Consider the following 24,186-nt stretch of genomic DNA (forward strand, 5'->3'; position numbering starts at 1 on the left):
CACTCTATACGCGCTTCTTATCCTTCTGGGGGTGGGAAGGGTCATGATTCCTACAACCTGGCTATTTGTCCTAAAAGCACCACTGTACGTTTGGTTGAGGGCATCCTTGGATGACCCTGACCCCTCAGAGGACAGCCAAGGAGGACACAGTAAGACTCAACCCTCTCCCGTGTCCACATGGCTAGGAAGTGCCCAAGCAGGATCTGAATCCACATAGACTGGCTCAGGGTCGAGGTCTTGACCTTGGCAGTAGAGCGGATCTAATGACCACCTCGACGGCCACCTCCACTCCATCATCCTCACGGATGCCAGCATCCCCCCCCCACCCCCCCCACCTCCAGGACTTTCTGAGCACGGGTCCCTGTGCCAACACGCTTCACATCTCTGCTCACTCACCAGTGTGGTGGTCACCATCTCTTCAAACCACTTGGACTGGGCCTGGTTGTAGAGATCCACGCAGCGCATGAGGTCATCTCCTGGAAGAGACCATCAGCCACCATCACACTCTGTCTTGTCCTCACCATGGCTGCCCTCTTGTGTCCCTGGGTCGTGGAAGCCACTGGAAAGCGGACAGATGGAAAGCAGAGCAAAGGAAAGGGGCCACCCAGCATCACGAGAGAACAGCTTCAGAGTGCCCATCGGAACTTGACCCCAGATAACCAAGAACTCAGGATGAGGGTGTGTACGTGCGAACGTGTGCGGTGCTCCCAGGGCGCCCCCAATCCTACCATGAGCCCAAGGAAAGCTTCCTTCTCTAAAGATGCCAGTTTCATTTGAGATTGGAGGGTCCTTCTTGGTTTTAAAACGTGTCACAGCAACCTGGAAGCAGCCAAGAGTTCAAAAGGAAAAGTCTGCAAATTGTGTGTGTGTGTGTGTGTGTGTGTGCGCCCCAGAATAGAATTCTGAAACACAAAATAACGTGCCTGATGGTTTGTGGCTCGTTCATGTGCAGCAAGGGTACAAAAACATGCACTGGCAGCTATATACCAATTCCAGGACAGGGGTGACAAAGAGAGGGAAACAGGGTAGGTGGGAGGGAATGAGCTCTTCCCACAGCATTTTATTTCATAAAAGAAAGACGGGAAACCAACGTAACTACTCAATCTCGATGGCTGGCATGTTACTACCTTCTGTAACGGCAGGTACATTTGAAGCCTTTCGTTAACCAGAAAGAAAACACGCTTTATGTAAAAACAATTGCAAACGTTACTAAGTATACAGGCACCAAGAAACTCATCACCCGAAACACAATTCCTGGACCTGTAGCATCTACGTGCGCTGAGAGCTTGCTAGAAATGCAGATCTCGGGGCACAGAGGAGGCCTGCCGAACAGGAAACTGCATTTTCAGAAGAACCTCGGGTGAGCGGCGTGCACCTAGCAGCTGGGGTACCACCAGAGCACGCGGCTCCGTCTCAGTGTGGTTTTCTGATCATCGCAGGGTGCCAGAGACAGGAAGGCATCGTGGTCTTTGTTTGCGGTGGGAAAACCTCATGAGCCAACCCGAAGCTCACTCTTTAGGTCTAGTATGGTACTTCCAGCAAATTCAAAGTTATTTAATAATATCCCCTGGCTCGCAGGTACTCTGAAAGGGAGGTGAAAGAAATCAGGGAGACTCGTGTCCACGTGACCCAGGGCCCAGCTCAGTACCCCCTCTACTGAACTATACCTAGCCAGCTGGGAGACGGGGCTGAGTGACAGAACCCAGTCAAGGGCTGTGTTCATTTTGCTTTTGATCTATGGCCAGCGAATGGGTCCCCGATCCCAAGACGGAATGACCAGGAGAGAAGGAAGTGTATGCTTCACTGCAAACACATTCCCACCAGCCCCCGCCCGCCACCTGGCCGAGGGGGGTCAGCATATCACCCTACAAACGTACAATGATAAAACTCCCAAAGCCCTCTTTGTCGATCCCGATTTCGAGAACATGCTTCGGAAAACTTCTCCGACCCCAGGAAATAGGGTAGCTGAAGGAGACTGTGTCTTCTCTCCAAGTAGCCAGCCCAAGGGTACCCTTCTGAACAAGTTGAGTGGGAAAACGTGGATTCTGGAACCAGAGTATCTGGGCTGTCTTACGGGCATCCCTGTGTAGGAGCTGTGGGAACTTGGACAAATCAACGAACCTGCTTAAGCCTCAGTTTCCTCATCTATGCAAACATCTATAAGACAACAGTACCTTCACAGGGTCATGTGGACAGTTAAGTCACCCGACACCCGTCTGGTGTTTGGAATGGACACAGGCAGAGTCAGTGTGACCGTAACGCGAGCTAAGGGGGCGACGGTGACAAATGAGGTCAAGCCCCCTGAGGACCCAGAGGTGCGCCCTTCCAGCAGCCTTCGAAAGGATGAGGGAGGGAAGGAAAAGAAAGGAGAGAAGAAAAGCAGGCATCTTCTGGGTAACGCGCTGTCCAGTGAAACGGAGACAAGGAGTCTTTGGAAGAAAAGACGGTGGGATTCTGGGGAACAGGGCTCCATGACTGTGATCCTGGGGAATGTTTGTCACCTGCCATCTGCTTTCTCGCCTGTAAAGGGCATAGAAATACCTCCCTGCAGGAATGGGGGGTTCAATGCGGAGGCTATGACACGCGGTGCTGGGCACCTGCACACAGAAAAGGTTTGGGAACGGTAGACTTTTTCACAATCAGATCCAAGGACAAGGACAAGTCACTTCCATCACAAAATAATTCCAAACTTTAGGGATAAGAGACGTATTGTCTGATGGCAATGCCCCCAACGGAGACACAGCAAAACCAGAGAGCCAAAGTAACCGAGCCCCCGGCTTGTGAAAATGTAACATTTTCTAAATTTGGCTTAAATTTAGTAGAAGTAGCAAATCGCAAGATTCATCTAGAACACAAGAGAAAGGAAAACACGAGAAATCAGGACTTGAGGAACATGGTAAGGAGCAGTGGTGTGAGGAAAAATAAACGCCCACCGGGGCAAATATTTACGTATTTATTTTTTAAACCTGGGGTCAAAGGCAAAAAAAGGGATTAAAAAAATATTCAGAAAGGAAAGGTCTAAGTCAGTCACAAAACCCAGAATTTACAAGGGAAAAGACCGCTGTACAAAGAAATTCAACAAAACAAGCCAGAGAGAGAAGAAAAGAAAGAAACACAAAGACCAAAATTAAATGATCGAGGGCAACCCCGGAAAAATATTTCCAATTCAAACCACAGAAGGTTAATTTTCCTGACACAGAAACGCAATCCTCGTCAACCAATCTGTCAGAAAAACACCAGCTACATCGACAAGAAACTGGGGACAGGACAGGAGTTCATCAGTTCACAAGAAAAAGTCACACGTGACCTCTACAAGTCTGTTTTTAAAATGCTCAAACTCGGGGCACCTGGGTGGCTCAGTCAGTTAAGCGGCTGACTTCGGCTCGGGTCATGATCTCGCGGTCCGTGGGTTCGAGCCCCGCGTCAGGCTCTGTGCTGACAGCTCGGAGCCTGGAGCCTGTTTTGGATTCTGTGTCTCCCTCTCTCTGACCCTCCCCTGTTCATGCTCTGTCTCTCTCTGTCTCAAAAATAAATAAACGTTAAAAAAAATTTAAAAAAATAAAATAAAATAAAATGCTCAAACTCACTCAAAAAGAAATGTAAAATTGAGTTACCCACACAATATGGATGCTCAGTAGACAGTTATGGTGTCGAAGTCGGATCGCACACAGCACTGACCAGAGTTTAGGGAACGGACATCCCTACTTTCGGTAACACGCACACCTCTCTGGAAAGCGATTTGGAAATGCCCACCCAAATCCACACAACGCTTTGACCCAGAAAATCCACATCTGTGTTCTCTCTATCCGAGGACTGAGTCTCACATATACACAGACCCCGGGACACTAACAACCATCTCGGCCGCTGACGAATCTGAAAGTCCTGCAAACGTCAACCAGGTGAACTCATGAAATAAATTCGGGGCCACTCACACACTTGGACACTATTCAACCATTTAAGAAGCCCGATATACAGGGGACACCCGGGTGGCTCAGTCAGTTAAGCATCCAACTTCGGCTCAGGTCACGATCTCATGGTTTGTGAGTTCGAGCCCCATGTTGGACTCCGTTCTGACAGCTCGGAGCCTGGAGCCTGCTTCGGATTCTGTGTCTCCCTCTCTCTCTGTTCCTCCCCCGCTCGACTCTGTCCTCTCTCACTCTCTCTCAAAAATAAACATTAAAGAAATTTTTATTTTTAAATTCGAACACTCGTAAGTGTTCATAGTGATTATATCCAGTGGAGAAGAGTTTATGTTCTTAGGTGCTGATTACAATGTTTTGCCAAGCAGCGACAGAATTTTATTTTTAAAATAACTTAATAAATTAAACGAATTTAAATAGCCTCTCCCTGTCCTGGGTTTCCCTTCTCAATCCCCGGTTAAGTACATTACGCCTTCTATTTCTGGATCCAATTACCACCACGCGTTGTAAGATCTTTCCATCGAATGTTGTGTTTACGTGACATTGCTTTGCTATCTGCTCTTCCTATGCCACTGTATCTCGTAACGTCCAGACGGTGGCTGCTTTGTTCTATGATGAATGAACTGTCCTGAGCTCACCAGCAGTTGAGGTGGGAAAGACTCAGAAGCCATCTGATCCAAACCCTAATCACAGCACACGCTTTAATCCCGGAGGGCAACACGCACTGTCCTTGCAGGTGGTTAAACTCTGGGTCTCTAGGGGCTCCTGGGTGGCTCAGTCGGTTAAACAACCGATCTCAGGTCACGATCTCATGGTTCGTGGGTTCGAGCCCCGCATGGGGCTCTGTGCTGACAGCTCGGAGCCTGGAGCCCGCTTTGGATTCTGTGTCTCCCTCTCTCTCTCTGCCCCTCCCCTGCTCGCAGTCTCTCTCTCTCTCTCTCTCTCTCTCTCTCTCTCTCTCTCTAAAAAATAAACCTTAAAAAAAAACCAACAACTCTGGCTTTCTGAAAGAATATTTACTAAGTTTTTTACTGGTTTACCCTTCCTGTGCATCGGCTAATTTTTGCCACAAGGTGGAAGCAGAAACCGACTCAACTGGGAGAATCTTCACGAGAGGAGGTGAAATCTGGTTATTTCACTGAACAAGACGTGTGCCTCCGTTCTGGGGCAGGAGAGCCCTGATCGCCACGGGCGAGCCCTTGGAGTATCACTCCCTGGGGACGTGGGGGGTCTTTACTTCTGCTATGGGCTCCTCGCAGGGACAGGACACAGTGTCACGGCCCCCACCCCAGCCTGGCCTTTCTGTGCGGCCAAGGCCAAGGTCGGGGGAGGGCAGGAGAGGCAGGGGGCGGGGCTGGCCGCACTCACCAGCCTGCGTGGACTTCCTCCGCGCCTTCTTGATATCCTCCTCTGTCTTGTTGCTCAGCTTGATCTCCAGCTGCTGGGTCTTTATCTCCAGGTCTCTCTGCCTCTCCGTGAGGGCCTTCCGGGCCTGGGGTTCAAAGACACGGGGACGCTGCTCACAGGGCCCCACAGGTTATGTGGCCCCCCTCCCCCTTGCCAGATAAGAGTCCTCTCTTCTCCCTGGTTCGTGATGTTTTTTTCCCAGCAATGCTTAGTGGCCGCAAGCACCAGCCAGCCCATTTGGGGGCCGGATGGGTCCTTTGCCAGCAACAGCTGGCAAACTCGGGGGTGCCCACAGGAGTACGCATCCCTTGTCCTGCACCCCTCCCCACAGCACTGGGGTCAACAGCTCCCAGTGAGGTTGAACCTCTCAGGCCTTGGCAGGGGAGCGATGCACTCAGGAGAGAATCGGCCCCGGGAGGCCCGGGTAAGGGCCTGTGGACCAGTACACGAGCCAGCGGGGGGCATCCCACAAAAGCAAGGTGCATGTGCCTGAGTGAGCCCCACTGTGTCTCCCACTGGCCCTGTGGCAGTGACCCGAGTGCCACGGGGAAGCGGCTCCTCCCTGCCCCTTTGGCCGGGACGGGGCTGGAGGCTGGCGCTCCCCGCCCCCCACCCCTGCCATGGGGGAGCCAGCCCACCAGCTCCCAGCAGGTCCGGCCTCCCAGGCCGCTCACCTTCTCCACTGCGGCGTGACGGCTGGCAAGCTGCTTACGGAGGTCGGTGATGTGGTGTTCACACTTTTTCATGTCCTTCTTAAAGTTCTCCCGGAAGTTCATCAGGGGCTTCTCGACCTCGCTGTGAAGCTGTCAAGGACAGGAGGGGGGACGCGCTCAGGGCCCTGGGACGGCCGCCGCGGGAGGAGGAGGGGGGCGCTCTCCCCAACTCCACAGGGGAAGGTGGACTCGGGGACAGTGGCCTGGGCCACCCGACAGGAAGGCAGACAGAAGGGGCCAGGTGTCAGGTCTCCGGTGAGAGGAGGTCCCCTCAGCTGGTGAGGCCCCGGGGTTCATGCCAACGGACTGAGGGGTTGGTTAGTGTCCGAGGCTTTCTGGGCCCTTCATCCGCTGCCTCCTACCTCCTGCCTCCTCTAGATTCCTAGAGCAGCCGGTTGGGTTTTGCTCAGGTGCCCGTCACCCTTCCCTTCCCCACTGGGAACCTCCTGGGGGCAGAAACCAAAAGCCCACCTCTGTGTCCCCAAGCACTTCGCACAGCGACTGCCACACAGATGCCATTTAATTAGAGGAACTCAAGTCAGCTCTCTTTGTTGAACATCTGCTACGTGCCAGGCGCTGGGACCGCAAAGGTGGTCTGGACACAGTTCAGAGCCCGAGGAAGCCCTGGTGGGAGCCGCTGGAGGCCGGGAGAAGCTCACAGCTGCGCCCAGGAAGGCTTTCCTCACCGCTCCCGCCTGCATGGGGACAGGTGCACGGACTCTCCCGCCAGAAGGGGCCGGCCTCGCCCTTCAAGGGCCAGAGAGGCGCTGGGTGACGGGGGTATTTCGAGCTTTTTCTTTCTCTTTTATTCCTTCCCTTTTCCCTACTCCACTCTCTTCAGGAGAGATTTTACTTAAGTGTGTGTGTGTGTGTGTGTGTGTGTGTGTGAACATAGGTTATGTTTGATGAGGGAGTTTGATGTGAACAGTGTGGGTCTGTTGCAGCCACAGCCACAGCCCAGAGGACTCACACTCTCAGAGTCTCATTCACCCCTCCACTCAGTCTCCCGGAGCCCCCCCAAGCTCATTCCTCTGCCCCCCCACTCAGCCTCCTGGAGCTCCCCACCCCAGGCTCAGCCTCCCAGAGCAGTCCTCCCCCCAGATTCAGCACTCAGCCTCCCAGAAGCCCCTGACTCAACCTCTGATGGGCCCCCGATGGCCTTCCAGGGTCCCTCGGCCTGCACCTGTCCCAGAAGTGCCTTTGAAAAGCACAGCTGAACCATCCTGGTCACAGGACCTCCCAACACTGGACATCTGTGACTTCTCTCTCTTCCTCTTCACCAGGCTCTGGCTACATTGTCTCTTTCTCTGGAGACCTCAGGACTTGGGCGTTTGCAGCTCTAAGCCACCACATACTCGGGACTGTGACCTCCAAGAGGGCAGAGGCCCTGCTGGCTTTGCCCCCACTGTGTCCGCAGGGTCTGGTCGGAGCCCATGCGGGCCAGGTGCCCCTTTACTACCCGGGAGAATGGCAAAATCTTCAGTGCCCAATACCCAGGGGCAGAAGGTGACACCTTTGTGGTCAGATGACCTTTAAAGGCTAATAGAGGGCAGGCCATCCGAATAGCCCTCTCCCCCTGCTGTGAGTTGTAAAGGCTTCCTATGAATTTTCTGCGCCCCTTGAAGTTGCCTTGCAGAGGAAAACACCCCCATCTGGTGGCAGCTTGTAAGATGCTTCAGGCCTGAGAGCAGCCACTGAGGACTGCGTAGGTCCCTTTCCCATACAGATCAGGGGAGGAGTAGCCAAACTTAGCTTTCGTAGGAACCTGACTGGGGGGTCTGTGAGGGATAACTCAGCCTGCTCACTCGGTAACTCTGGGGTCTCTTTCCCAGGGCCTACAAAGGGAATTGATTTCCAGATTTCCATGTGCCCAGGAGCGACCCCCTGAGGGTGTTTTCAACATTTCATCCTGGGCTCCAGTCCCCCCAGTTCTGTGGTCTGGGGGAGGGGCCCAAGAACCTGCCAATACAGCAAAATCCGTTCCCCAGATTTCGAAGGACTTTCTGGAAACATAAGGCCACTGGTTGTCATCCATAGGCAATCCCATAGAGACCCATGGATTCTCCTGTATTTTAAATGCTTTTAAAAAAACTAATTAAAAAATGTTTTTTTTTTTAACATTTATTTATTTTTGAGAGACTGAGAGACAGAGCATGAGCAGGAGAGGGGCAGAGAAAGAGGGAGACACAGAATCCGAGGCAAGGTCCAGGCTCTGAGCTGTCAGCACAGAGCCCGATGTGGGGCTCAAACTCACAAACCGTGAGATCACGACCTGGGCGGATGTCAGACAGACGTTTAACCCGACTGAGCCACTCAAGGGCCCCTAAAAAACTAACTTTTGGGGGGCCCCCTGGGTGGCTCAGTCGGTTAAGCATCTGATTCTTGATTTCAGCTCGGGTCATGATCTCATGGTTCGTGGGATCGAACCCACAGTGGGCTCCACACTGAGTGTGGAGCCTGCTTGGGATTCTCTCTCTGTCTCTCTCTGTTTATGCCCCTCCAACTCTCTCTCTCAAAATAAATAAACAAACATTAAAAAAAAAAGGCTTATTCTTTCTTTAAGAACTCTGGTTGAGTGCCCTCTTATACTCCCTCTTAACTGTTGAGCATCTCTGTCTATCCAGATGGTGGAAGGCCTTCCTGGACATTTGTCCTCACGACCTCCCTGCCGTCTCGGGTGGGACAGGCCCCTGGAGCCACTGTCTGTCTTTCCGGAACCCTGGAACTCTTGGCCAGCCCCTCCTGTCTTTCGCCTCCACATTGGAAGACAATCACAGAAATCACAAGTCGGAAGGGACGTCACAGACTATCTCTGGTCCTGTGCTTTTCGAATGGTGGGTTCCTGAGACTTGTGAGATCAGTTTAGCGTCAGGACCAGCTTTCTGACGAGGACAGACCAGACAGGAACAGGACACATCCGTGCATTTCAGACAGGACAAGTGCGCCTTTGTGAAACATTGGTCTCAGCCACGCACGTGTGTGGCTAGCTGGGTACGGGTGCCTGTGCGTTTTGGCTGCCCGTGTAAAATGCATTCCCGCGGGAGTAAGTTCCAACAAGTTTCAAGTACGTTTCAAGCCACTGAGCTGGTCCAAACTTTTCAGGTCACACGTGAAAAAAAAGGGAAGCCCAGAGACGCTAAGACTCGCCCAAGGTCACAACGCTTGTGAGCGATGGCACGGACGTAAGACTCATGTCTCTTGACTCCCACTGTCCCCCGCCTAAGTGCACGGCCTCTGCTGCATGATTAGATTTTCTTCCATCAGAAGGAACTTTTCTATTTTCCCTTCTTCGGCTGAAGCCAGGTCTAACTTCCTTTTGTACACAGTAATCTTTCTTTCGAGGCCTGTTGCTATCAGCTGTGGCTTAAGCCGGCAGACTAGCAAAGCCTGAGAGACTGCCATAACAAAATTGCATTTTTTTTTAACGTTTATTTGTTTTTGAGACAGAGAGAGACAGAGCATGAACGGGGGAGGGTCAGAGAGAGAGGGAGACACAGAATCTGAAACAGGCTCCAGGCTCTGAGCTGTCAGCACAGAGCCCGACGCGGGGCTCGAACCCACGGACTGCGAGGTCATGACCTGAGCTGAAGTCGGGACGCTTAACCGACTGATCCACCCAGGTGCCCCTTTAAAAAAATTTTTTTTAACGTTTATTTATTTTGAGACAGAGATAAAATTGCATTTTTTAAAGAGCTCTTGCCCCTGACATGGAATATTCAGAGCGGAATTTCAATGAGCCCTCTGGAGCAGACGGCAAAATGGGTTTTGGGCATTTCAAGCCATACGACCCATGGCAGATAGATAAATCCTTGGAGCCTCTTGGATATAACCATACGACCATGTGGCTGCTACTGTGATTGCCTAAGGCCACCAGCGGCTCTCATAGAAAATGTGCGTTTTGTGGGCATTCTTCACAACCCCCCCCCCCCCCCCCCCCATCGGGTGCACGGAGTGAAGTCAGCCTTGCTTCGTCAACTCCTGACTTAAAACATCCCGACCATCCCCTGGGGAGGGAAGGGGGCCTGGAGATTCAGCTAATGAGCGATCCTGCCTGAGTGATCACCCTTCCAAAATAATCTGTAAATGACAGGGTTTGGAGACCTTTGGGGTTGGTGAGCACGCCCACGTGCCGGGCCGGTGGCACAGCCCAACTCCACGGGGACAGAAGCTCCTGGGTTCGGGACTCCTCCGGACCTCGCCCTACACGCACCTCTTCATCCGGCTGTCCGTCTGTATCCCTTATGACGTCTTTTAACATGTAACAAACCAGGAAAGCTAAGTACATGTTTTGGAATTCCTAGCAAATTATCAAACCCGAGGAGGGTGCGGTGGGAACCCCATCTCGCAGCCGCCGTTCAGACGGAGGTGTGGGTAACCTCCAAGCCTCCTACTTGCAACGGACATCTGAATCGTGACAGAGTCTTGTGGGATGGAGCTGTTGCCCCGTGGAATGGGACACCAGCATCACGTGTAGTGTTGGAATTGAGGTGAACTGCGGGGCGCCCGGCTGGTGTCAGAGCAGTGGTGGGGGTGGGGACACCCCACATTGGGTGGCAAACAGTGGTGCTGGAGGGTGTGACAGCGTTATTAATATAACAGCAGTAGTAAAAATAAATAAGCAGAAGAAAATGGTGCCTCGGAGAGCATTTTGTCACCTGCTAAGCGCTCTATAGACGATCAAGACTCAAGGGTCCTGCTGATGGGGAGTAGATGCCACCAGGGTTCCTGGGGAACCCAGCAGGTGACCGTTCAGAGCTTGTGGAGCCGGCTGCAGAAAGAGGACAGAGCCCCTGGGGCCGGGACACGAGAAGGGAGGCCCCCGAAGGGAACACTCCCCAGGATCAGCAGGTTGAACAGAACTCACTGCTTTGCACGCAAGGCAGAAAAAAAAGGTACTTGGTGGAGCCCCCTCCCCCACGCTCGCCGGGCAAATTTCCCGCAAAGCGCTCGGTGCGATGCGTTAGGGTGTTACTCGCTGGGAGCCCAGAAGGTCTCACTCACAGCTGGGGTCAACCCAGTCTCAGGGCGCTAACATCCTTCAGAAGTGGGGAGTCTGGTAACAGTTTCTTCCTCCCGCCCCAGCTCTTTATAAAGCCCCTGCGTGTGTCCTCGCCGTTTTGAGCCATGAATTCTGCCCTGTGTGTGCAGGGGACCATCACGGGGTGGGGTGGCGAGGTGTGTACAAAGCCGATTTCTGTCCTGCAACAGCACGCATCCCTGGGGGACCCCAATTCCTATGAGGAGAGCGCTGGAGAACAGATGCAATCAAGTGCTGAGTGTGGAAGTCAAAGAACAGTCGCCTTAGGGAGATGCTATCTTCACGTTACAGTAAAGGAGGCAGCGTGCCCTTCATGTTCAGGGGCTCAGAGTTTAAATGCGTTGTGTGAGGTCCTCACGGGGCTGCCGTGTCTGACTGGTAACTGGGAAGGGTGTGGACCCCAGGAGGCAGAGGTCACTGGGAACAGTGCCACTCTGAACAGCCTCTCTTCCCTTAAAAGGTAACCATCCAGGGTACCTGGGTGGCTCAGTCAAGTGTCCCACTCTTGGTTTTGGCTCAGGTCACGATCTCATGGTTTGTGGGTTCAAGCTCCACGTTGGGCTCCATATTATCAATGTGAAGCCTGCTTGGGATTCTCTCTCTCTCTCTGTGTCTCTCTCTCTCTCTCAAAGATAAACACTTTAAAAGGCAACCATGTTAAAAATAAAAAAATAAAAGGCAACCATGTTAGTGGGTAGCCCTATCAGTCATGCACACTTCAGTATGAATTATTTCACTTCAGACATTTGGTTTACTTTTCCCCTGAAGAGTAGGTGAGAGCCTTAAAAGGAATTGGAGATATGAGCTGGGGGTGAGGGGGGATGGCATGGTGGTGGGGGACAGGGTCATTTGGAAACACGGAGAAATCCAGAGAGAAAGTAGGGCTTAAAAAGATGGGGGGGGGTGTCAGAAGGAGCAAGTCAGTTGTCCCTGTTCATTCACTACTTTCAGAAAATATTTATTAAGCATCTACTGTGTACCCGACACCACCCTGAGTACTGAGGGCAGAAACCATACTGCCCTCAAGGTCATGGTGCTAGATTCTGTAGGACCAAACAAAAGCAGGGTCAGCCACCTAGTGTGACAACAAAAAACCAAAAAATCCTCCCCGTGGCGCAGTCTAGCCTCTCCTGACAGCAAGAACATGCACACATGTTCCTCTGACAGCCCAGCAAAGTGAGAGTGGGGGGGGTCCCCTGAGGAACTTTGGGGCACCCACTCTCACACGTCACAGAGGTGTGCTGGGCAGTTCGGCAGAATTTGTAGAAATTTTGTGAGCCACTTGTTAAAGATGGCCGGTGTTAAAAATTAAACATGATCTACACTTAACAAATCATATTGAAAACAAAGGTAACAGGGAGTCTGGTTGACTCGGTCGGTTAAGCGTCCGACTTTGGTTCAAGTCGTGATCTCACAGTCTGTTGAGTTCGAGCCCCACGTGAGGCTCTGAGCCAACAGCTCGGAGCCTGGAGCCTGCTTCGGATTCTGTGTCTCTCCCTCTCTCTGCCCCTTCCCCACTCGTGCTCTGTCTCTCCCTCCCCTCCCCCGCAAAAAAAGATTAAAAAAAATGTTCTTAATAAATAAACTTAGATGTAAATTAAAAAATAAATTAGTTAAAAAAAGAAAATACGAAATAAAAAATAAGAGTTGCAAGAATAAAAAAAACAAAAAAACAAAAAAACAAAATAGAAACAAAGGCACCAACCAAATACTTCGCGTTTATGAACCTTTTAGTCTTCTCCATGCTCCTGACGGGTGCTAACGGCTACCGACGCCATTGCACGGGGACAATGGACACACTGGCTGATGATGGTCAACTCTGGGGACTCTCTTCCCCCCCACTGGAAATCTACACCACGGAAAGGGGCCGAGAACACACGCTGGAGAGGCTACTGTGAGCCATTCGGCAGCACACGGCCGCAGACCGCCAGCCCAGAGGGGCCACGTGGACAGACAGCTTACCTTGGCGGAGAACTTGAGGTGAACTTCCGCCTCGTCCGCGAGGCTCTTCTTCACCTGGGCCCACGCTTCTCCCAGGGAGCTGCAACCCAAAGACGACTGTCAGACCCAGACCCCGGACGGCCACGCTGCCCTCGGATCGGAGATCTCGACCCCTCCTGGGCGGCGGGGACGGCGGGTCTCAACGTGGAGCCCGCCCGAGACGGCACGTGGATGGGGCAGAAAACGCCCATTGAGCAGCGCGCTCCAGCCTGGGGGCCCGGTGAAGCCGGGAAACACCCGGGAGCTCAGAGAATCGGGGGGAGATGAGAGAGGAAGGTGGGGCACAGCTGCAGGGTGGGCCCTGACACCTGCCTGTTACTGCCCCCCGTGCGTCCCCCCAGTGCCCATCCCTGGTTCACTAACGGGCGGTGCAAAGGCCTGCCGGTCAGCCAGGGGAGACCAGCCACGTTCTCAGGGAGAAGTGGATCTCAAACACAAGGTGCCACACAGCCCTGCCTGCGGGCAAGCCTCCAGCGGCCTGACTTCCAAGGGGGGCAGAGACGGACCCCTGTGCCGAGGGACGGCTCACGGACGCCCACACAGCAGGGAAGGCTCTCCGTCCCCATCCTCAAGAGGCGTGGCTCCTGCCGGTCCTGATTGCGGGCTGTGACCTCTGGTGCCGCCCACACCTTCCCGGAGAACGGCAGAATCCCTTTTCCGCTCCAAGGAGATGTTTCAAACAGAAGTATCTCCCCAAGTCCTCAGGGCTTTCACGTGTGGCCCCCAGGCCCCACTCTCCACTCCTTGGAGCTCCTGAGCCTTGCCGGCCTTCAGGTGATGCCCCTGCGTCCTTGCTGGAGACCTCCCCCCGCCCGCCCCAGACTGTTCAGGTCACTTAACTGCATCAAAGAGCCATTTTCCTCCAAAGAACTGAGCTCGAGTGACACGGCACGCGGCTCCCGGCTTTTGAGCGGGGCCAGCGGCAGCTGAGAACGAGTCCCTCTGGTCACAGCCCAGGCCTGTGTGGTTGTGGCACGGGCTCAGGCCGAGCGGGCGTGACGGGAAACGATCGACCAATCTTATCTAGGAGTCCCTCGGGTGGTCCTGGCTGGGGAGCGGAGCCCCCCCAGGGAAGAGCAGGGGTGAGAAATGACGGTCCGAGCTGCTGGCGGGTAGGGGAACAGACCGCGAGGTCCAGAAGCAGACACAGCATCTCAGTGGGGAACGGATGGTCTTTTCAATAAATGGTGTGGAGACCACTGTAGAGCCACGGGGAAAAGAAGAAATGTCGACCCTGACCCGACACCACGCATGCGAATGAAGTCAGGACGCAGCACATCTACAGTGAAAGCTGGGACTGCACAAAAGCAGGCCCAGGGGGAGCAGGAACTCAAAGACAGGCTGACAGACAGGAGCCGTCCCTGCACCAAGCTGCTCACGGGCCTACAAACGAGAGAAGCCACAAAGGCCCTGGCTGGTGCGGAGTTTGTAAGTCTACCGTGGGCAGAGCGTGAGGTCAGTCACTGGCCGGTGACGGCTTTAGTGGCCTGCGAAGGTCACCGGCTGTGGGGAAGGACAAGGTCCTCGGCCCCACCTCCAGGCTGGGCACCCAAAGCTGGGCGGTCGCCCCGTGAACACGCGGCTGGGCCCGTCTGAGCAGATACCCTCCCCCAGACACCCCCCGCTCCCGCCCGCCATCCGGAGCCACCTTCACAATCGAGAAAAAAGCAATTTAGAAAATGCTCTCACTTGAAGACCGAGTTTTCCATCTGATGAGAGGTTAATGAAAGAAATCAAACCTGAGATGTGTTTCCATTGCAATATCCAGTCCGAGGCATATGCCAAATCGGAACGCAGGTTACTGGTGCAATTACCAACCAGAAAAGACACAAATCCCATTTCCTTTCCACACAGGCGAGAGGGGAAAGAAAAAATAAAAACAAACTGCAGGCAGAATAAACAATCCGATCTTGTCTGTCTACCAACGTGCACGTACCCTCTTGGAGTCTAATGGGGGCCAGCACCTTCCTGGCCTGCCCCAAATTCCTAGGACGGGGCCCACGTGTTCACCACCCCGCCACAACCCCACGGTGCCTGCCGGAAGGAGTGTGTGCGTGTGCGTGCACGGGGACAGGGCACGCGGTCATGCCCGTGGGCAGGGGTGCAGCATCCATGTGTGTGAGCGAGTGTGTGTAAGGGGTGGTGGTGAGGGCCTGGCTCATGCAGCTGGGAGCATATGCTGCTGAGCGTGTTGGCAGGATGGAGTGTCCTTGGCACTAGCCCAGGCCGAGGAGGCGGCAGCCGGAAGGTTCCGGATCGGCACTGTGGTTTGCAGGGCACAGGGATGTCAAGGAAAACCTCCCTGCCAGGCCGGAGGGGCGACTCCCCACTCCCCCCAACGATGCCGTCTCGAGCCCAGTGCCTGGGCCAGGAGGGGGCCACCGGGGCAAGCTCATTTCTGTCTGCAGAGGAGCCCCTGACCCCCCAGGGCCACCCTGTGCCCACCAGGCCAGTGACAGGCCTGTAGAGGCGGCCTCTTGGCTGCACCACGAGCCCACGCAGAGACCGCAATCAAAGCCGCCTTTGGTTGGCACGGCCCATCCCCTGAAGGCCTTAAGCCACACAGGCAGATCTGGACTTGTTCAACATTGCAGTCGTCTGCCGACCACAACCACACATGACACAGCGTCCCCCTTCCTCGGGGCTCACCTCCCCTTGCAGAAGGGGCCCCGACACAGACCTCACCGGCGGGAGAGACCTCGGGGGGAACCTTTTGCCTCTAACCTCCCGAGCCTGGTGTTCTTTATTCCCGAGGCGAAAGTCACATCATGTGAAATTAACCATCTTAGAGAGAACGGTCCTATGGGGCATTTCGTACGGTGACCACATTGTTCAACCACTACCCTCTACCTTGTTCCAAAACATCTGTATCCCCCTGTTATGCACTGTTTGTGGACCCCCCCCGCCCCCAAATTCGTATGTTGGGGCCCTAAGCTCCCTACCCACAGCGGGGCTGTTATTTGTAGATGGGGGCCTCTAAGGAAGTAATTAAGGTTACGGGAGGTCGTAAGGGGTCGGGCCCTGGCCCAGTTGGGTTCCTGTCCTTGTAGGAAGAGTCACCAGAAAGCCTCAACACCCAGAAAAGGCCATATTTAGAACTCTAGAGAAGAGGTCTCACCAAAGCTGCTGGCACCCTGATCTTGGACTTCCCAGCCTCCAGAACCACAGTAAATTAAATTTCTATTGTTTAAGCTGCCAGGTCTCTGGTATTCTGTGAGAGCAGTCCAAGCAAATGAACGCACACCCCCAAAAGAAACCCCGTACCTGGGGGGTCTGGGGGGGCTCAATTGGTTAACCATCCGACTTCGGCTCAGGTCATGATCTCACGGTTCGTGAGTTCGAACCCCACGTCGGGCTTTGTGCTGATGGCTCAGAGCCTGGAGCCTGCTTCCGATTCTGTGTCACCCTTGCTGCCTGCCCCTCCCCCAATCGCATTCTCTGTCTCTCAAAAGTAGACATTTAAAACAATTAAAAAAAAAAAAAAACCCAAACCCGTACCCATTAAACAGGGACTCCCTGGCAACCAGCCACATTCCTTCTGTCTCTGTGGATGTCCCTATTCTGGACATTTCACATAAACAGAATCCTACAACATGCAACCTTTTTGTCCAGCTTCTTCCACTGAGGATAATGTTTTTCAGGTTCATCCACGAGGCAGCACACAGATCAGGACTTGATCCCTTCCTGTGGCTAAATAACATTCCATCACTTATCCATATATACAATGGGGATGTACCCAATGTGCTAATCGTCCACGTACGGATCCGCCCATATGTATGGACATGCACACATACACAGATTCGTCTTGAGGATCTGTTTCCAGTTCTATTGGGTATAAACCCATGAGTGCAACTGCTGGGTCATGGGGCCATTCTGTTCGGTGTTTTGAGGCGCGAACAGTTTTCCATGGCGGCTGCACCGTTTCACGTTCCCACCCGCGGGCTGAAACTCTTTGTTGAGGGACACAAAGAGTAGACTACTCTCTTCCTTCAGGAGGGACGCTTCTGGGGCCTGGAGGGTGTGGGTGAGCCTCCCCCAGCCCAGGCCCCGCCCAAAGAGGGCAGGACTGTCAAAACTGGAGAGGGAGGGGAGCCCGCCAGAGAGAACTCTAACCAAGGGGCCGGGTACAGAATCGTCTCCCCCACCCCCTTGTTTCTTCTCAGCCTGTCCTCAGAGATGGGATTCGGTTCGGGGGCAAGCGGGTGCTGATATACTCCAGCATCTGGTGGGAGGCCCTCGGTCACGGGGGAGTGTGGAAGGGCCCATCCTAAGTATGGATGTGCACACCGGGGGTTACGGGTGCCCGGCCTGAGCCAGGCCTGGCAGACTTCCCCATTTAGGGGAGGCCACGGCAGCGATGCAAAGAGGAATCCACCCCCCACTTCCTGCCCCCTGTCCCTCCCCACTCACCCTTCCTCCTGTGCAGCCAAGGAGTTCTGAGAGAGCTTAGCTAAGTTCTTCGCATACTCCTCTTCAATCTTTATCCTGCAAAACGGAGAAAACCCAACCCGTCAGCTCCCCGGTGCGAGACTGCGGGTCTGACCCGCTGACCGGCCGCTTGTGAACTCTGTAAAGGAACCCACTAGACCAGACGCTCTGACAGTTCGGGGCTCTTGTCCCTCCGCTGACACACGGCAGGGGTTCCCCAACTATCTGCTGAAGGAACGAACTTCTCTGAACCTCCCTCCGTCTCTTCTTCTGTGAGATGGGATGTTCCCAGCTGTCTGCTGGGCTGTCGTTCACACAGCTCCCAACCCAGGACTGGGCACTCGGGAGGCCTTCAGATGGGTGAATGTAACTTGTGATGCCCGGTGGTCCTCACCTCCCGTCCAGCCCCCAGTGCCTCTAACCGTCAAGCTGCAGGGCACAGGGATTTCCATGGAAACCAGGCAGTGCCCAGAGCATGTGGCTGATTCCAGTTCCCTAGAGAGGGAAGTTGCCTCGGTTTTTGCTTTCGGCAGGGCGGGCCCTTGACACACTTTCAAGGCAACTCTCTGGGGAGTGTTCCGTATTATCTGGCACCTGGTGTTAAAGTGTCGTCAAAGGCACTGTTCACCGCCTGAGTGGTCCTCTGGGCCATGTGGGGACAGGGGCCACCACTCAGGAGCCCCGGGCCCGTCGCTGGGCAAACAGGAACCCCCGGGTGATGCTCTGAGGGGCTGGGGCACTCGTTCCCAGCGGCTTCGAAGCTGATGGCCCAAGGGTGTGGCGATGTGGAAACGGGGGGCCTGACTGAGCCCCGTGGCATCATTCTGAGCAAGAACCCTTTTCTGCTTTGGCCTGAGAGACCCCATAGCCATGTTCCTCCTCTCCAGGCTCTGCTCTCACCTCCACCTCCGGCCACCTCCGGGGGCCGGCTGGAGTCTATCTCCTGGTTCGTCACTTCCTGGCCTTCGCTCTGCCCTCCCCAGGGTGACCCGGGGCGGGGGGCCAGTCTGCAGCCCCCAGCCGGCGGTCAACACATCTCTCCCGAAAGCAGATCTGACCACGGCACACTCCTAGCTTCATGTCTCCAAAGATTCCTCGAGGTCAATGGCACACACCAGGCAGGGGCCCCGGCTCCCCCCGCCCATCCGCCCCAGGCCGCGGCCACGGCAAACCACCCGGCCCAGCACGCTCTACCCGGGCACCTCCACTCTCGCTCGTCTCCCTAGCAGACCCCGGCGGGCCGAGAAAAGTCTGCACTCCCCGCGGAAGACCGGGGTGTTCTCAAAGGGCAGATCCCGCCTATCTGCCAACACAGTGGTGGTGTTGTTTTTTAATTTTCTTTTTAACGTTTATTCATTTTTTGAGAGACAGAGAGAGAGAGAGCATGAGTGGGGGAGGGGAAGAGAGAGAGAGAGGGAGACACAGAATCCGAGGCAGGCTCCAGGCTCCGAGCAGTCAGCCCAGAGCCCGATGCGGGGCTCGAACTCACAGACCATGAGATCGTGACCTGAGCCAAAGTCAGGTGCTTTGCCACCTGAGTCACCAGGTGCCCGGCCTTTTCCTGTATTTTATACCATTGTTTCTTCGCACCTGAGCTATGAGCTCTGCTCATTCCCTACCAGCTTCATGGGTCATAAAACAAAGATTTGAGGGGCGCCTGGGTGGCTCAGTCGGTTAAGCATCCGACTTCAGCTCAGGTCATGATCTCACGGTCTGTGAGTTCAAGCCCCGCGTCAGGCTCTGTGTTGACAGCTCGGAGCCTAGAGCCTGCTTTGGATTCTCTGTCTCCCTCTCTCTCTCTGCCCCTCCCCTGCTCATGCTCTGTCTCTCTCTGTCTCAAATAAATAAATAAATAAATAAATAAATAAATAACAAAAACAAAAAAACCCCAAAGATTTGATGAAACAAATCGAAAGCATACCTCGGAAGGAAAAGAGGTGTTTTAAAATGCCCAAGAATGATTATTAAATGATTAGTAAAGATTTTTTAAAATACATTGCTATTTATTGTATTTCCAGCGTGCCCTGGAAAGTCCAGATGGAAACTCGTGTGCATGTGAGTGGGTGCTCAGACCTTGGAGGAACTGAAAAGGCAGGAGGTGGAGAAGGAGCTTCTTATAATCTGTCCCGGCTGAATTTATCGTTTCTTCGTTTCTGTTCACACAAACCATCCTTCAGCAAAACCACTATTATAATCCCTACACCTGTCATAATGACCCCACCTGACTCTTTCGTCGGACTGAGCCCCCCCCCCCCGAAAGGGATGGGGGAACGGGTTCTACCTGCCCAGGTCTGGGACACAGCTTTGGTTCAAGGATGAAATAACAAGGTAACATTCTCCTTTCTCGTTACGATAGGGACAGAGCGTCAAATGAGGGCCACGCAGGTCAGTACAGGGGCCCAGCGGTCTATGTGCAGATGCCGCGGGGAAGGAAGATTCCAGCAGACCAGACCTTTCTGCCTTCTCCAGACAAGCCAGAGAGCCAGCTTGTAACGTAAAATCTACCAATTCAAAAACAAAAACGAAAAACGTTCACAGTCCAAACCTGAAAAACCCCACACGGGCCAAAGCCATGCAAGCTATAGTTGTCCCAAGAGCCGCAGCGGGGGCCTCTGGCTCCCTGCTGCTGACCAGTGCATCCCAGCTGCTAGCCACCGACCTAGGGCTCAGGGGCCGAGGTGGCGCTGGGACTGGTCCTGGGAGCTGGGAGGGGCCCGGGTCTCACCTCTCCCGGATGAATTCTGACATTTCCTTCTGCATCTGTTTGCCCTTTAGTTGTTTCTGAAGGAGCAGTTCAAACCCAGCCATGGTGCCGTTGCCTTGGGGGTCCTTCTTATCAGCCTAAAAAGGATACAGAAGCACGAGAGAGCTTAGGTGACAAGGGTGTCCCGGGTGCAGGGAAGGGAGCCCCGGAAGGGACCGGGTGTGCGTGGCAAGCAGACCTTAGCCCAAGAAACTTCTCGGGCCCTGGCCGGCACCACACCTAAACCCGTGTCCTCTGCTGTTACAGCCTTTCCCCACCAGGAATCCAGACTTCAGTGCTTTGGTACTTCATGGAAGGAGCGAAAACCACATCCTTTGATATCAGACAGGTGCATCGATGAGGACCGTGTCCCAAGTTCCTAAAGACCTGGTCCTTGTCTCAGCTCAGCCACCGGGTGACACGGCCAGGTCTTTCCAATCCTGGGCTCTGTCCCCCCGCACCCACACCCCTAACTTTGCAATAGGACTGGGCTGCATCTCTAAGATCCCTTCCAGAGCAGACTTTTTTTTTCTTTTTTAAATGTTTATTTTTTTTAAATATGAAATGTATTGTCAAATTGGTTTCCATACAACACCCAGTCCAGAGCACACGTTTTAGGGGAAGGGAATTTCAGAAAGGGGTGGGTGACGCCTGGAGAGACCCCACCTCCCATCGTCAAGCATTCGAAAAGTTTACGGACGCCCCCTCCCCTAGAACTCTCTCCCAATGCGGGATTCTCCCACCCTCAACTGAAGCGTTCTGGGCCACATTGCTAATACCTCTTGTGACAGGGAGATCACTACCACGCAAAACGCACCACATCACAGCAGAGTGGCTCTGACCTTTAAAAGCTTCTCCAGGTACATCAGGTTTGTTTCTTTGCTTTTTTTCACGTTTATTTATTTTTCAAAGAGAGAGGAGGAGCGGGGTGGGGGGCGGGGCAAAGAGAGGGAGACACAGAACCCGAAGCAGGCTCCAGGCTCCGAGCTGTCAGCACAGAGCCCGACACGGGCTCGAACCCACAAACTGTGAGATCATGACCTGAGCCGAAGTCAGACGCTTAACCCCCCAGGCGCCCCTTCTCCAGGTATGTTTAAGATTCGAGTACTTTGTGGTTTGAATGTTACACCCTGATAAAGAAGCAAAAGAGGGGTGCCTGGGTGGCCGAGTCAGCTGAGCATCTGACTCTTTGATTTCAGCTCGGGTCACGATCTCGGGGTTCGTGGGCTGGAGCACCGAGTCTGCTTGGGATTCTCTCTCTCCCTCTCGCTCTCTGCCCCTCCCCCGCTCACACATGTATGCACGCTTTCTCTCAAAGTAAATAAATAAACTTAATGATTAAAGAAAAAGGAAAAGAAAAATCCCCCCCAAATACCAGGCCTCCGTGTGCCTCCCACATAAGGTGGGTGTGCCGACCGATCCGTCCACACTCGGGAAAACCGGCCAGAAGAGGGGGGCTTTAGCGGCCGTTCACAGCAGGGAAATTTCCGTTAGAGGGAGAGATGATCGTTGGAGAAAGAAAGCCCTAGAGTAAGGAACAGAGTCCCAGCAGAGCCTGAAGGAGGATGAGAACATGCAACTTTTGCTCTTGGATGCTGGCCAGGGGCAGGTCCACACACTCCCCTCTGGCTCCCCAGGGCTCCCTGAGGCCCCCACATGGTACCCCACGCAGGCTGACCTCCGCTCCTAGGGTCTCCCCTGAATGCTCTGCTTCCCGAGTCCCTCTTTAGGGCTGGCGTCCATAAACTCAGCCATTTGTCCTCATGTCCCTGGGGCTCCCGCACCTGCCACTGACCCCTGCCCTTGCCCACTCACAGTCCTTCCCGAGCGATGCTTCTAAACCAGACCACGCAGCCCCCCAATGTCTTCCGAACACAGTTGGAATAAAAACCGCCGGGCTCCCAGCGCCTAAGGAGTCTCATACACTCTGTCCCCTGCTCACCGTGAGTCACCTCTGAGCTCACCGCCCCCCCAGGCCTCTGATGCCCCACGGAGCCCTCCCCACAATGTCTGCTGCCCCTGCACGCACCCCCAGCATCTGGGAGAAACACAGCTGGGCCAAGACGACTCACTGGGTGTCTTCGAGAGTGCAAGTGACTTATTAACACAACAGAAGTGCTTTCGTCTAGCTCTTGGTTATCAGCAAATCTGAAAAAAGGGCAGTAATCCATTCTGCACGGTATTCTGTTTATTTATTGTTCCTCGGGGTCTCTGCACCTTTTTTTTCCCCCAAAGTATACGATTCCGTGGTTTTTTAATATGTTCCCAAGGTCGTGCACCCATCACCACTATGTGAATCCAGAATGAGGCCCTCTCGGTGTGAAAGTCATTGCTGATTTTCAGATGCAAATGCCAACGGCTATTCCCAGAGTTTCTGAGCAGGTGGGATGTGCATTTGTCAAAAGATATTTATTTAATTGTGGGAAAACACACTTAGCATAAAATTCACCACCTTACCCACTGTTAAGGGTGCCACCCGGTGGTAACAAGTCCCTGGGCATATGCAACCATCATCAGTGTCCTTCTCCAGAACCGTTTTTTTTTAATCTTGCAAAATTGAAACTCTGCACTCAGTAAACAGGATGCGGCAAGTTCTAGAACCACAGTTACTAAAGGTGAATTCTCTACCGATCCCTGCCCCCAACCTCATCACTGATGGAAGCAGGGAGGCCCAAAGAGGTAAAGCGTTTGTACAAGGTGTCCCTTTCAAGTGTGCCCCACCAAGTCGTGAGAGCAGATTCCTCCACTAAAGGTGCTTCCAGTCCCCTGCCCTTACGGAGCAGCAAAGGAGTGACTCGGGCTTATCTGCATTCTGTCCAGGGGTTTGTTTCCATGTGGCCCTGAAGGAAAATCCTGTGGATTCTCTGAGATTTACGGAATCATCTGGACTCCCAAGAGGGGCTTAAATTCCTGCCTCGGATGCTAAATCTCCTGTTGAGACCTAAAGAGAGAACCCTCCTTCTTCGAGCTCGAGGCCCCTCATGCCCCTTCCGGCTGTCCACTCCTGATCCTTTGGTGGGGGGTCGGGGGGGGGGGGGAGAGGGGCGGTCACAGAGCAGGGGAAACCGAGGCACCACTTACCCAGAAGTAGTCACAATAGCTCCACTCTGTAGGTTTCAGCAGTTGCTGCTCTGGCATCGTGTCCGGATGAGGAAACGTCACGCAGTTTATCTGCAGGGCACAGGACAAGGCAGGAAGTGACTTGCCTGGACGGGAAGGCTTTGCGCCTGGGACACAGCATTACAGAGGCCTCCCTTCAGCGCCCGCTCAATAGAGCGTGCGTGGCAATCCTGGGAGGCACGTGTTTTTCGAATGAGGGGCAAAGGACACCCACGCCCCCAGAGGGGCTGGAATCGGCCGGAACTCTCTGGAAGGCAGTACAGTAACAGCATCCACCAAAACCACACACAGCGTGAGCCTCTGACCCGGCGACTTGTTCGTCTAAGACCACCCCCTACGGATGGATCGCGTGTGTCTAAACCCTCTTGTCTGCCAGCACACAGGTTTGTAGCAGCAAAAACACAACTCCACTGTCCTCCAGCAGGGGAGCGGCTACACAAAGCTTGGGGCAGAGGGGCATCTGTGGGGTGTGCATCGAGAGCAGAGGACACGGGGAGAAAGTTCTAACGTGTGGCTACAGATGTTGTGCCGGGTCATGTTATTAAGTGGGGAAGAAAAACATGAGCTGCAAAACGGTACTTAAGAGTATGCTACCATTTGCATAGGGAAAAAAAAAAACAAGAAAGAGAGAGAGAGAGAGAGAGAAAATACGCACACATTTGGTTATTTACGTACGGAATACTTCTGGAAGCCGATAACATCGTTTGCTTCCAGAGAAAGGAATTCTGTGGTTGAGGGTCAGGGCGACAGGTTACCTTGTGCGTTTCATTTCACAATATTTATTCTACGAACAAAGAGCGTCTGAAAAGATGGTCC

General features: G+C 53.8%; 1 protein-coding gene across 8 annotated transcripts in view; it reads right to left on the minus strand.

Moving 5' to 3' along the window:
* GAS7 (growth arrest specific 7) overlaps positions 1–24,186 on the minus strand; it is a 214,705-nt gene that overhangs the window by 8,345 nt on the left and 182,174 nt on the right. For all 8 annotated transcript variants that reach the window (XM_047831879.1, XM_047831877.1, XM_047831885.1 and 5 more), the window contains exons 6-12: positions 23,332–23,421; positions 20,233–20,348; positions 17,490–17,564; positions 13,041–13,119; positions 6,002–6,130; positions 5,289–5,412; positions 397–476 (exon numbers count right to left, since the gene is read on the minus strand). In XM_047831879.1, coding sequence (XP_047687835.1) covers positions 397–476; positions 5,289–5,412; positions 6,002–6,130; positions 13,041–13,119; positions 17,490–17,564; positions 20,233–20,348; positions 23,332–23,421 — 693 coding nt within the window. The remainder of the gene's footprint in view (positions 1–396; positions 477–5,288; positions 5,413–6,001; positions 6,131–13,040; positions 13,120–17,489; positions 17,565–20,232; positions 20,349–23,331; positions 23,422–24,186) is intronic.

The sequence above is a fragment of the Prionailurus viverrinus genome, chromosome E1, assembly GCF_022837055.1.
Source record: "Prionailurus viverrinus isolate Anna chromosome E1, UM_Priviv_1.0, whole genome shotgun sequence".
NCBI classification, from domain to species: Eukaryota; Metazoa; Chordata; class Mammalia; order Carnivora; family Felidae; genus Prionailurus; species Prionailurus viverrinus.